The sequence below is a fragment of the Gobius niger genome (genome assembly GCF_951799975.1).
Source record: "Gobius niger genome assembly, chromosome: 5".
NCBI lineage: Eukaryota > Metazoa > Chordata > Actinopteri > Gobiiformes > Gobiidae > Gobius > Gobius niger.
Window position 1 is genome coordinate 20,549,150 of NC_136856.1, and position 13,929 is coordinate 20,563,078.

At 41.9% G+C, this 13,929-nt stretch overlaps 2 protein-coding genes across 3 annotated transcripts in view; one reads left to right on the plus strand and one right to left on the minus strand.

Annotated features, from left to right (window-relative positions):
* Window positions 1-404: 404 nt before the first annotated feature.
* f9a (coagulation factor IXa) lies at window positions 405-5,237 on the minus strand (the record flags this gene model as incomplete). Its single annotated transcript, XM_079557152.1, has 8 exons — window positions 405-1,015; window positions 1,089-1,212; window positions 2,952-3,202; window positions 3,271-3,405; window positions 3,550-3,663; window positions 3,923-3,947; window positions 4,031-4,206; window positions 5,159-5,237. The coding sequence occupies 8 exons, from the start codon at window positions 5,235-5,237 to the stop codon at window positions 405-407; spliced, it is 1,515 nt and encodes a 504-aa protein (XP_079413278.1).
* A 5,672-nt stretch (window positions 5,238-10,909) lies between these two features.
* Window positions 10,910-13,929, plus strand: part of fgf13a (fibroblast growth factor 13a) — a 73,170-nt gene continuing 70,150 nt past the window's right edge. Inside the window, exon 1 of one of the 2 annotated variants that reach the window (XM_079556720.1) lies at window positions 10,910-11,050. In XM_079556720.1, coding sequence (XP_079412846.1) covers window positions 11,002-11,050 — 49 coding nt within the window. In that variant the 5' untranslated portion in view covers window positions 10,910-11,001. The remainder of the gene's footprint in view (window positions 11,051-13,929) is intronic. The other variant, XM_079556722.1, reaches the window with a different exon arrangement.

Sequence of the window (13,929 nt, forward strand, 5' to 3'; positions counted from 1 at the left end):
CAGTAGCCATTTTAACTGTCTCATTGTTGTTATTATTATTGTTTGTGTTGCATCAGCACTGTGTTGTTAATAAATGCGCATTGCACTTTTTCAGATTTGTATTCCTTATCCTCATTTTTCAAAAATATGATAGTACTGATGAAGGCACATAAAAAGTGCATGCAACACATGACCAGCAGATGGCGGTAGTGTGCACTTAAAAAAAGTCTTCTTTAGACCATGTAAATACTATTAATGTATGTGTTTGAGATACTATAAGTATATACAAGTATATATCTTACTGACTACCTGTCAATTGCACATATCATAGACAATTACACTAATACAGTTATGTTATCAAAATATCTGTAAGTAATGTCAACTTTAATTTTAATGATGATTCATTTACTAAAAAACATTGGTAATTAAAACATTTCTGAGGTGTCTGTGTTATTGTCAAAGAGCTCGTCAGATTGCAGCCTGTGCTTGGTAACTCCCATCACGTATTTGATCCAGCTGTAATAGAGGGACAGTCGAGTGTACACGCCGTACTTGCCCTCTTTGGCACACTCCTCTCCCCAGCTCACGATGCCCGTCAGGAACCATGTGTTCTGGTGCAGGTTCACATGTGGCCCCCCGCTGTCCCCCTGACAGGCGTCTTTGGCCTGGCTGTGGTAGCCCGCACAGAACATGAAGCGGGTGATGCGGGCGCTGCTTGTCTCTTTACAGTGTGAGCGGTCAGTGAGGGGCACGTCCACCTGCTGCAGCACATTAGACATTGAGCCCAAGAAGCGTGTTCGTCCCCAGCCACTGACTGTGGCTGGAGAGGCCCGCCGCACCAAAGCCTCAGTGAAGGTGCGGGGCCCCACACATATAGGCCTGGCTGTGGGGGAGAAGGAAATGGGGGTCCTCAGAAACAGCAGGGCGATATCATGGTTGTACAGGCTCACGCTGGAGTTGTATCGAGGGTGAATGTGGCGCTCCAACACCTCATGGTCCTGCTCAGTGCCTTCTGAGAGAAAGAGGTCATGCTCCCCTGTGGGACAATCATCATGATTTATTCAGGTTCACTAATATTGGCAGTCAGCACATTCATCTGTGTCTCTCACCTGCTCGAATGATAAAGGGGCCAGGAGCCTCTGCTATGCAATGAGCAGCAGTGATCACCCAGCGACTGCTCAGAATGGACCCTCCACAGAACAAGTGGCCACTTGGATGAGCTATTATTGCCACCTGGACATACGATGAGACAGAAACAAAACTAATGTACATTTGTGATGCTGATATGGATTAAAGTGATCTTTTTGGTTTTGAATCAGTTTGCAAACTGTGATTTACTGCTGGCACTTGACTTCCTCTTGATATAAACACTTCGGACAAATCTTTCAAGAATAATAGTACACTCTATGAAAAAAATCTATTAGTAAAACTGTATACAGAATTATCATGGCCCTGCTTCTACATATCATTATTCAAACTGAAAAAACAAAAAAATTCTTGATTTGGCCCAGTTTTTCGGTGAAAGCAGCACACAAATCAGAAAGTCTGCTGAGTGAAAGTCTGCTGAGCGCTGCCTTTGACACAGTGGACCACGGGATCTTACTTCACAGGTTAGAAAACTGGGTGGGAATCTCTGGTACTGCTCTAAACTGGTTTAAGTCCTATCTCGAAGACAGGACGTACTTTGTTGAAATTGGCAACTGTGTCTCAGACAAAATTGCCATGACCTGTGGAGTCCCCCAGGGGTCAATCTTGGGACCTCTCTTATTCAACTTGTACATGCTTCCATTGGGTCAGCTAATAAACAGCAACAATGTGTCGTACCACAACTATGCAGATGACACTCAAATCTACGTGTCACTGACGGCTGGTGAACATGGGCCTGTAGATACTCTCTGTCACTGCATCCAACAGATCAGTTTGTGGATGCAAAACAACTTTCTCCAACTAAACTCAGACAAAACTGAGATCATTGTTTTTGGCCCACAGGCACAAAGACAAAGTGTTATCAGTCACCTCGAGTCTCTCTCTCTAAAACCAAAAAATCAGGTTAGAAATCTAGGAGTAATCATGGACTCAGACCTGAACTTAAACAGCCACATCAAAGCCATAACATCATCAGCTTTTTACCATCTGAAAAACATTGCTAAGATCAGAGGAATAGTGTCAAAACCAGACTTAGAGAGACTTATCCATGCATTTGTCTCCAGCAGGTTAGACTATTGTAACGGCCTGCTCACTGGCCTCTCTAAACGAGCTGTCAGACAGCTACAATACATCCAGAACGCTGCTGCTCGAGTCCTGACAAGAACCAGGAAATACGACCATATTAGTCCAGTGCTCCGGTCTCTGCACTGGCTTCCTGTCAAAACAGCTCTGCTTGTCTACAAGTCTTTTCATGGTTTAGCACCAAAGTACATCTCTGACATGTTACAGCCGTATGAACCATCTCGGGCCCTGAGAACTTCAGGGAGGGGCCTCCTGGTGGTTCCCAGAGTCAATAATAAACACGGTGAGGCTGCGTTTCAGTTTCATGCAGCTAAAATCTGGAACAGTCTTCATGAGGATGTGAGACAGGCCTCAACTCTGACAATGTTCAAATCCAGGCTGAAAACAGTTCTTTTTACCGATGCATATGACTGAAAGTATTTTATCTGCACTCTCGCCTTTTACTGTAATTGATTAATTTTATGTTGATGTTTTTTATTGATTCTATTTGTTTTCTTGTATTTATGCAACTGTGAAGCACTTTGAATTGCCTTGTGTATGAATTGTGCTCTACAAATAAACTTGCCTTGCCTTGCCTTGATTGGTCGGATTAGTTCACAACAATGAAATCATTAAACATGGGAAAATAAAGTCAAGACTTGCAGTGTGCGTAGTAGGACATCACAAAACTATTCTTTTCATTTTATTTTCTTAAAGGCATTAGCAGCAACATGTGTGTGGTGACTTCATGTTGTGCATCATACCTGCCATGGCAGCTCCCCTGGGATGACTTGATGACCTCCTACAATGCGTTTGTTAGCTAGTCTTGGCTCCTCAGTTGGAGCCCCTGTACTGTTGAACCCCCACAGTGGCCGTGTGTCTGCTGAGGTGTTTGTGTCCAGAGATCGTGGGGCTACTGTTGTCAAAGTGCTGATATTGTTTTCACCATTGGCCAAAGACCGTTTGGTGAGTTTTATCAAATCCGTAAGGACTGTTCTGCCACATGGGAATTCATCTAATAACAAAAACAACTTGTCAAAAAAAAATAGAATTGTGATATGCAAAACAAATGTATATTTTTACCTTCTGGTTCGCAGTCGTTCCCATTCTCTTGTAGCTGATATCCCAGTGCGCAAGAGCATTTGGCCCCAAAGGTACCCGTAGACTCACAGAAATGCATGCACTCCCCGTTGTTCACGTCACATCTTCTGGCTACAACTAGGAGGAAGACAAGTAACAGATGGGACACATCACTGAGCAGTGTGGATGATTGTTGAAAACTATAACAAAAAAACATGGAACATTATCCATACTATTCATATTTTTATATTTTTTATCATTCAGAGTGCTGTTGTCTCTTACCGATCTCACAGTTCCTGCCAGTGAAACCAGACTCACACAGGCAGGTGTAGTAGCCAATGTGGTCTTTGCACGAGCCCTTGTTCACACATGGACTGGAAGCACACTGGTTACCATCTGAGATAAAAGGAAATATTCAAGTTTCAGTATGACATTCCTAAGTAAACTCTTCACAAATGTACAGTTCAATAAGTGTTTAGTCTGTTGCTTTTACTCAGAATGTAACAAACAACTTCTCTTACAAGAAGTGACAGTGCGCACTCTTGAGGTAGGCCTATATTAAACTTTACCACTCAACAAACATAAAGAGTAAAATGTGTTGTTGTTGTTGCTGCGTCCTCTGAACTGTATTACGGTTTGAGAGTGATATCCATACCTACATACACAGACCAGAACTCCATCTGCACACATTTAAGCACACATTTAATGCAACTTTATCCAAAGGAGATGTTTTGTTTTTTTCTCCAGACAGAACGCTCCTCACCGTCTTCTCGTCGTTCTCGAAAGTCTCCCTAGCCTCCTCCAGGTCACACTTCTCCTCCATGCACTCCCGCTCCAGGTTTCCCTGCTGGAGCTCCTCCAGCCACCCGGTGTTGTAGCGTTTATGGCGCTGGAGAACGGCGTTAGCAGCTTGGGTGGTCGAGAACACACCACCCCCCACTGGGGCCAAGAAACACAAGAGAAAGGGGAAATATTTGAAGTTAGTTAGTTGAAAAGTGTTCATCAATCAAATTATAATAATCTAGGCGCCCGTATTTACCTCCAGAGATCGATGAAAGCGCGCAACATAATAATATCTGTAAAGTTTCCATGTCACAGTTACGGATTTACTTAGTAGCCTCTCATTCCAAAGTACAAAATCTTTTTTGTTTACCGTTCTGTGCACTTAAGCTTTCGAGTAAATAGCCTATATTTAACAGATAAAGTAGCCCTAAATGTATTTGACTTAAGGAGAAGAATACGGCCCTCACCTCGGCACGTCTCTTAATTTTCAATATTCATAATAAAAAGTATTAAACATTGAATAATTGTACTTTTCATTTTTAGCCACAAGATGGCGCAGTTAGACCTCAATGACCCCATGATGAGAAGCCATAATATCTTTTATACCAGTAATTAGTTATGTTTTATTTCATTAATGTATTTGTTTGTATTTCGTCTAGTAAGTAGTTGTACAGTTGTGTTGTACGTTTTGTTAGTCTTCAAGCCTTAAAACACATGCCAACACTCAGCTGCAGCGCCTCATGACTTGCTTCATTCCAGTTCCTCTCAGATCTCCCATGTCTGCTCAGACAGAGATGAAGCAGAGTGTGATGTAGTGTCTGAGCTGACTCAGGGCCACAGCAGGTTGAAGTGTGGTGAACAAATCCCCCACAGGGACTCTGCGCTCGTCTTCAGTGCTGGCAACTATCACAACCGCCCATTTATATTTAAGCAAATCGTTAAAGACCTCAATTATTCATAGTGCAGTAAATAACACTGTCTGCTTGTTGTAAGGGTTCCAGATATGTCTCTAAAGGAGGGTAACTTGGGGATATGTGGGATCTGCACTTTGCCAGTGAGTGTCATGAGTCTGACTCCCAGCTCTGGAGATTTGCAAGGTCATTTTCACCCTCTTCATAATGAACAATCTGATGGAGCCTGGTGTATGGTGTGGATTTCCAAAACAGCCGCATCTTTTTGATCCTCATTCTAGAACACTTGTATGGGTCTGCGTCATTAAAAAACAAAAGTATTCAAATGTCCTTTCTGTCAATAAGCACAATTAAAGCTGTCTATCTTATGTGACTGAAGAAACAAACTACCATAGATATTTTCCCCATAACGCACATCCCTTCACAATGCTTATACTGACTGTGACAAAAATAAACTATATATATAGTTATTTTTTGTCACAGTCAACTGTCTGAACTTAATCGAACAAAAAACATGCTTATTATATTATTTACGGCGAAATACTGCATAATAATTTTTGATTTTATATGGAAATATGGCATATTGTGTGCTTAAATTACATGCACATACATATTTGTAGCGACCATATCTGTAAAATGGATTGTGCCTTGTTTATTGGTTTATTTTGTTGAAATATTAGATGTAAAGAATCTAAGAGGATTTTGGTTAATATCATTTAGTGGGGAAAAAAAATCAGAAAAAAGGAATGATGATAATGGCTTACGCTTATATTGCACTTTACAATCCTGTGTTACCAAGTTTCCCAAAGCGCCACACTGTAGTCTTTTTCATTCACCCCATACCACCTCAAGATACGGAAGTGAGGCTGCCAGTCTGCGCCATCGGCCCCTACGCAGAGACACGGGGAGAACATGCAAACTCTCCGTCCTGGGACCAAACGCGGGCCCTTCGCTGTGAAGCACAAGCGCTTTGCCACCGCGCCACATAAATCAAACAAGCTCTAAAAACAGTGCAGTGGTTTGTCTCTATATTGTTGATAATGACGCAGGGCAGTCAGAGCGATGGAGTCTGATACAGTTGAGGAAGTGAAGTGAATAGTCTGTTGATTTACACCTTCTCCCTGATGTCTCTGTCTCCTCTGCTCTCGGCAGAGACACACAGACAGGGAATCACTGTCGACTCCAATTAGATTAGTCACCAGAGAGTCCAGAAAGACGTGCACATTGCAGAAAGTCGTCGGCCTCCTCAGGGATGTTGACTGTTAGGTAACTTCTCTCGCACGTTTGTCGAGCAGTTAGGGTTCTGCCAAAACCAATGAACTAATATGGTGCAACAGGCCTCATTTTACAGTATTTTACCATGAACCTCTTAACCCCCACCTGAACCAAGCACATTTTCTCCAGTTTGGCTTTACCCAAATCTAAAAGCGTCTTGAAAAAAAGCATGAAAATTGTGACGAAAATGAAGATGAAAACGAAATAAAAATGTGACAAAAACACGAATACAGAGATGAAAAAGAGACAAAAACACAAGAAAAAAAACAACTTCAAAATCACAACAAAAAAGCGATGAAAAAAAAGACACGAAAACACGACAAAAATGTGATAAAACGTGGCGACGTTGCAGCAAAAGTTACGATCAGTTTAGCAGGTCTGAGCTTTCAAATGAGGCATTGCACAGGCCAAGCTCTCAAGTCGCAAAGCTTTTAGATTTGAGTAAAGCTCATTTAACTGATTTTCTCTTATTTTAAACAGAATTATGGTTAAATTGGCCAATGACTGTAGTCCACTCCAAACATATTTAAAATCTCTTAATTCAAGCAATTGAAGTAATTTACTGAGAGGGTCAGTTTTAGGCGATTCCACTACATCAAAGAATGAAAGTCTCTTGTAAAAGTTTAGAAAATTAAGCCAATAGTAAAACAGATTTCTGTAGAGATATAAGTATTTCATTCATTGTAGAGACTAAGTTGAATACAGAACTTTTTGCATGTCAGTTGTGGTTTCGTTTTCCCGAGTGATATGGACGGACTACTGTCTCAGCACATTACATTGACAGAGCCATGAGTGTGAACACTGTGCCCACGTTGGACTCTCTGAGTTGTACATGTTCTGTCTTATTATCAACAACAGGAAACTATTGACAGACACTGCACTGAAAGAATGCTGCAGGTTTTTTGCTTTTGTTTTGAAGTTGAAGAACTTTTTCATTGGTCCATTTGTGCTAATGAGTATTTCCAGAGTGTCGAATGCAGATAAAAAACTCAGCAGGTCTCAAAGCGCTAATCCTGAAATCATTACACCTGACATTTAGTGATATTTGAGCGAATCCCTTCATTAGGTCAGGTCCTCTATGAAAATTCAAAATGGTTACACCCATCCCACATGGGCCCGTCCAGATGTATGTTCAAAACACGAATAACAAAACACACAGTACATGACTTTTCAGCACAAAACTCTGAGCTTCACTCTCAAGAAAAGACTTGGAAACAAACACTGAAGTCCAATAAATAAACTAATCATATTGTATTTATCAGCAGATGTTGCCCATTTATAGATTGACGAAACAAAACATAACTTCATCCGGCTACTCAGTTTGGTCAGTACTTGGATTGATGGGGTTGGGCAAATATTTAAAAAAGTGCTTTTGTTTGTTACACATTTTAGCAAGTGCATTGGTTTCTTCTAAAACCTTTTCAAATTACTTTCCCCTCCTGCTTCCTACCTATGCTATTTGTTCTTAGATTTTTCAGGTTGCCATACAAATAAACTTGCCTTGCCTTGCCTATAGTTACTATGTGTAGGCCATGGAGTGAGATCTTTGTTTTTATGTGGGGTTCTGTGAAGCGTGTTCCTGTCAAGTAATGCTTTAGGCAGTGAGATGTGCAGCCAGCATTAAGGAAAAGTGTGGAGGCTCCTGGTCAGAGGAAGCTTCACTGAATGTCAAGAGCCTCTAACGCTGCTCATACAGACAGAGTCAAGGGGCTTACATCCCTTTCTGTATTGATTTGTTATTCATTAACATTAACATTAACATTTAACAGAGCATATACACTCTACTTCCCTGGTTCTTAATTGTTGTGCTCGACAGGGGCTGATGAAGACTTCATGACAGATGGATGCACTTTGTCAACTGCAGTGAAACACGTATATATCATCTCACAGTGAACTGAGGTACACCCCAACTTGGCGACATGCGAGGTATAAAAATGCGATCTGGGTAAGGGCCAAGTCGATTACGCGCAGTATTACAGCACGACATGACAGAAATACAACTTGGCGGCACACCCCCGGACCCTGACCTCTTCAATAAGAAATAACCAGATGACCTCCATGGCGGCCTCCCGCTCTTATTGGTCAGATTGGTGAAATCCATCCTGAGGCAATGAGATGAATGAGCAAGTTTAACTGTCCGAGTGCTGGTGTTAGTGGCATCCTTCATTTTGATGACCAGCCAGTGAAGCCACAAACGCATCCCTGAATGTATCTGTATAGGCTCTCAGTCGTACAGGAGATATCCATTTAAGATGAAGGTTCAGAGTCATCTTCTGTACTCTGCAGTTGAAGTGTAGGACGTCATCCAAAAGGCTTCGTCAGCAACAATAAAGTTTTCAGCTTTGATATGGAGCATTGGGAGGGGTCAGCTTGACTATGTCCCTCCGCTCTATTAACGGCTGCTCTCAAACGAGTCTGCGTCAGAGCTGAAAACTTTAGTGTCGCTGACGAAGCCTTTTGGATGGGAGGCGAAACATACAACACTTCAACAACAGAGTACAGAGGATGACTCAAGAACCTTCATCATCCCTACATATCGCTCATGCATGCAACACATTAGCCCCTCAGTTCATTTCAATCCTTGGATTTTACTGCTTCATTGCACTGCATTGGTAATGACTTTGTTCAAAACCTGTAATGAGTTTCTTACTTTGAGGTGACAGCTGAGACCAATGTTCATTTATTTGATTTCACATTTTTGGCTTTGTGTTATTTGAAAGCAGGTTTAAAATTCCCAAAATGGAAAGTACGCAATTTTGGTCATGTGATTTAGAAGCTGCTCTAAATTTTTCAGCATCAGATGTATGTCTTGAGTGCATTGTGTAAGTTGAGGTCGGTCAGTGCTGTAGGTGATGGCCCTGTGTTCAGCAGACTGACTGGAGGGCGACTCTCCTCAGAAGTGATTCTGTCCAAACCAACTGTTGGGGAAATGTGGCAGAGCGTCCTGCTGCAAAGGTCAGAGGGCATCACAGGGAACGAACACAGTAGGGACGCAACTCATTGACATTTAGAATGCCCTTAACCTTTGAAGTTTTACTCTGAACTTATGCACAGTCATGAAATGCGTTTTAGTAATTGGCACGGGTCATGAAGTACAGTAAAGGTCAGTATTGGTTGAATATTAACCAAGAAGCAAAAGTCAAAGTTAAAGGAGGGATAAGTCCTCACGCACAAAAGCACATCTTGTGGTTTAGGAAAAGCATATTATACACCTCTTCATCACAAAGATACAGTACTATTAATTGCACACCGAATTGGATTAGAAGTTGAAAATAAGATGACAATGCTTTTTTGGATCCGAACAATTTTAGTCTTCAAAGCAGCAGCAGTCACTGAAGACGACAGGGTGTGCTCTAAACGTCTCGGGAAGATCTGAGCATGTCAAGAAAGTTTAAAGGGGGTCCTGTTTCTGCTAAAAATAGCAACCTTATAGATCCAGTAACCATCAGCCCCCAGGTCTGTTTCCCCCAGTGCCACTGAGAGCTAGGAGCTGCGGGAGATGTGACATAAGCCCCAAGCAAAGCTACAGACCGGACTCTTTTTTGACAGGAAGATAAAGGCTACAGTGAAGGCCAAACAGCAGGAGAGGCTCCATCCTGTATTTCTAATCAAGAGTACCACAACTTTGAGGAGCTACTTCAAAGGTAAAAAACATATCAAAACCTAACAACTGTAGTAAAAAAAAGGATATTTTGCTATTTAAAAGCAAGTTTCTGTAGGCTTCATAGAAAGAAAGAAAAAAAAGTAATCCATGTTCTTTCAATTAAAGAAAGTTTGAGCAATTTTAATGGCTTGGCTTTCCTTCTTTTGGTAACGCAGTCTTTGTCACAGATTGTCTAAAAGTTTGCAAACGAAGCTGAACGTGGGCATTTTTGTTCACAAAAAAGGGAAATAAGCGCAAATGACTCACTTGTAATATGAGCACGTTCCCCCCATAACGCAATGCTGCAACAGATGATAGTGCGTCTCAAACGCAGTCACCTCCACAGTCCCCCTCTCTTGGCGGAGTCCTCTTGTTTTTGCTGGCGAATGGAGCTACTTTCCCTCGCTCGCATTCACCACTCTGGAGCCAAACAACGTCCGCGGCGTGAATGTGGCGCTGTGACTGGGGAGCGCTCGCACGTCGTATCCTGTTGATTCCGCTCACCGTGCGTGCGTTTCCAGAAGCACAGCCGCTGTAGGGAAGCCTCAGACAAGGGGGGATCACTGGATGGCATTTCACACTCGGTTTGTTTGTAGATAGGACTTTCGCTCTTGTTTTTGTATTGAGCTCGCGTGCGTAAAAACACCACGACGCACCATCAGAGGCTTTCGTTCTCCAGAGAAGGTCGTTTCTTTTTGGTTCTACACAAAATAACAAGATTAATGGTGGGAACAGCACCTTTCATCAATGTGCATTGATGTAGCCGGAACCGTGGAGGAGATAAGGTAAGTGGATGGTTCAGAGGTAGAAACGGTGCGTTTTTCGGTGTGTTGACTATAGGCTATTATGGGCTTTTGGTCGCGTGTGGGATTCTAAGCGACATCATCATCATAGATCATTGGTAGACAATTATACACAGCTTGTGACCAGTGGTCCTCAAGCGCTATTGTCTCTCAGTGATTCGACTGAGAGCCAAATGTGACAGTAACACCGCGCTTTTCCTTACAGAAACCTTATCTCAGCACCGGGAATCTTTGGGAGGGATTTCATTGAGGACGGTGGGCTTGTAAAAGGATATCGATTCTTGTCTAAACCAGGACTTACACATCCAAACTGGGATCTATGAGCGGCAAAGTGGCGAAGCCTAAAGAAGACAAGGATGCTTCCAAGGGTAAGAGGCAAATCATTCCTTCCGCATCAGTAGAAGATTGTCTATTAGGTTTTATTTACCACATCCCCATCATTCATTTTGCATGGCATTGGAGAGTTGACTGAAATAACCAGGCTGCAACATCGAGAGCATCCCCAGCACGGTGCATGCTTCTGCTACTTGAAGAGATTGAGATGTGAGCAGGTGCTACTGTGTAGGCCTATACTGCACCATGTGTTGCCTTGGATCACACGCGCGTTCTCTTGTGGACGCACAAAACCAAACACCAGCAAAAGAGCAGGAAAAAAAGAAAAAACAAAATCACAGTCTAGTGAAGTTACTGATCTCTTTTTGAGTCGGCTCGTTACGTTTCCCCCGCGCTTTCAGCGAAGCATCAGCGCGCCGTTAAAGCTCCTTCTCGAAGCCCCCCGTCTATGGCTTATGGCGTGAGGAGCAGCCTTTTAGCCCCGCAGATGCAGAACAGGGAAGTAGAGGAAGTAAACTGCCTTGGCATCGCCATGGAGACAGAGTGGAGACGGGGTTGCCAGAGAAACGTGGCGGGACTAATCAGTTCAGTGATGGGCACGACACTTTACGCACTGCTACGCACGTTACTGCACCTTTTGTCTCACTGTGGCTCTTACTTACAAAAAGAACATAGGCCTAAAAGAAACATGTAGGTTACATTGAAACGCTCTGCCAACGATTTGTTGGGATATAATCTGCTACAGTCATGAGAACGAAGATGAATAATAGCTGCTTAATGTCTTCTTAATCCATTATCTTTTCTCACCGTCAGCTCGTCTCTGTTTGAGGGAAAAATCTTGTGTCGATAACGATACAGCAGTGAAAACTGTGTCATTTTAATATGTTAAGCCTACATTATTATTGTGTTGTGTGTTTCTGTTATTGACCTTGGAAATTAATTTACATGGTATTTTGGGGACTGATATGACATCACATTACATAATTATAATGATGCAATGACTATGTCTCACTGTGACTAAATCATCTCTAAACATACTAATTGATGCGGGCAATTTTTTCTTCTTCTCTCATTTAACAAAGCTTTTCTTAATTAAATGCTGAGGCTATAGTCAGTCCCACCACTCAGTATCCATTGGTTCCATAAGTCTGTTGTCAGATTAAAACACATCAGTGTGTTCATGCTGACACCAGAATGCTCAGGGGAAGTGATGTGAAGATTAACCTCTGCTTATCTCGGCCTCTCGCATATGTGACAAGCTGACTCGTTTAAGCCTTTACACAGCACTCTGTCCAAGAAACAATCGAATACATTTACTTAAAGGCCCTTACAGATTTTTCTTTTTCTAGTTGTGGAATGAATTTTGCTTAGCCTTCCTTCAGGGTATTGTAAAGTCATATATTTGTGGAAATAATACTGTATATCTAATTTTAAAGTATTTGCATCAATTTCATGAACATACAGGTTATTTTCTGGCATTTCTGTGACGGTGACCCTGAAAAGTTGTAAAATGTTCATATGAACTCATCCCTATAAAGACATAAGAGGCTAAAAATGTGTTGGGAAAGTTAGGAATGACTTTTGACCACAATTAACTATTGAATTTGATTGCTTCCGCTTTCAAAAAACAGGTATAGAGCCTTTAATGCCATGAATTACCCCCTTCCCTGAATGGCAAGGAACTTTGCAGTGCAGAGGGGGTGCTGAGTGTTGGTAACTGAGGGAAAGTCTGTTAAAGATACAGCCATCTGCTCACTCTTCCTGTAGGCTCTCTGCCAAAGCTCAGGACTTTCCCAGCCAATTTGTTCAATTTTGCCATAATGATGTGGACACACACTGATAGGTTTTGTTATCGTGCCTTTGTGTGAAGTGATTTGCCAAAGTTGCTCCTCTGAATACCTTTCTTAATGCGAACTTAATTTTAGACCGACACAAAACTCCAAGACTCCTCAAGGAATCACTTAGACTTTCACTATGTAAACAAACAAGAACAGAGGTCTATAATAAGTAATGATCATAATAATAATGATTGGTGTAAAAAAAAATCTGCATGAAGCATTTAGCGATGTGGCATATATGTATTCAACAACATGTATTAGGCTAGGAAAACAGGGATGCACGTATGTAATGATCACTAAGTTTGTTTGTTTTCTAGGCAGCCCCCAAAGAAAAGCTTACACAGGCATTAAGACTGAAATAGCGTGGAGTTTCCTTGTTCTTGGAGAGTTACAGTTCAGAGACAGATTGGCCATGCTTGTGCTTACTCAGGCTGGTCCTCCCTGTAGTGCATCTAAGACAGAAGGTGCAGACCGGTGCAGCATGCTAATATTTTGCTGGTTTAAACACTATGTGTGTTCTAATGTACAGGATATAGCTGTTGTGTGAAGGGGGTGGAGAGCTGGGTGGATCAGCAGATTCCCACAGCAATGTGTTCAAGCAGGAATGTTGAGTACAAAGACTTTTTCCAGAACCATTTTTATATTTGATGGATTTATAGTTGTTTATCCATTCTGTATTTTAACAGTTTGTTTCAGTCAATGCCTCATATTATTTTCACAGACAAATATTGCATCCATGAGATACACAAATCGCTATTGTCTTGTTTTGATAAAACTTTCCTTTTTGTTTTTTCAGTATTATCTTGATTTGACTTTTCACTTTGTACCAAATGGCAAGCATAAATTGCACATATTTCTATGACTGCATTGCTGTTTTATGGCTTTGGTGATGGTGCATTTCTGCACTCAACAAGTTCTTACCCAAGCGCTCTTCATCTGGGTGTCTTTGATAGACTCCTCCCCGGGGCTGCCAGTGTCAGCTCGTGGATTCATGCCTGTCTCACATTGCAGCTCTGAGCACAGCAGAAGGCATAACTCTTGCATATTCGTGGCAGATTAATCTGTACTGAGGCCAG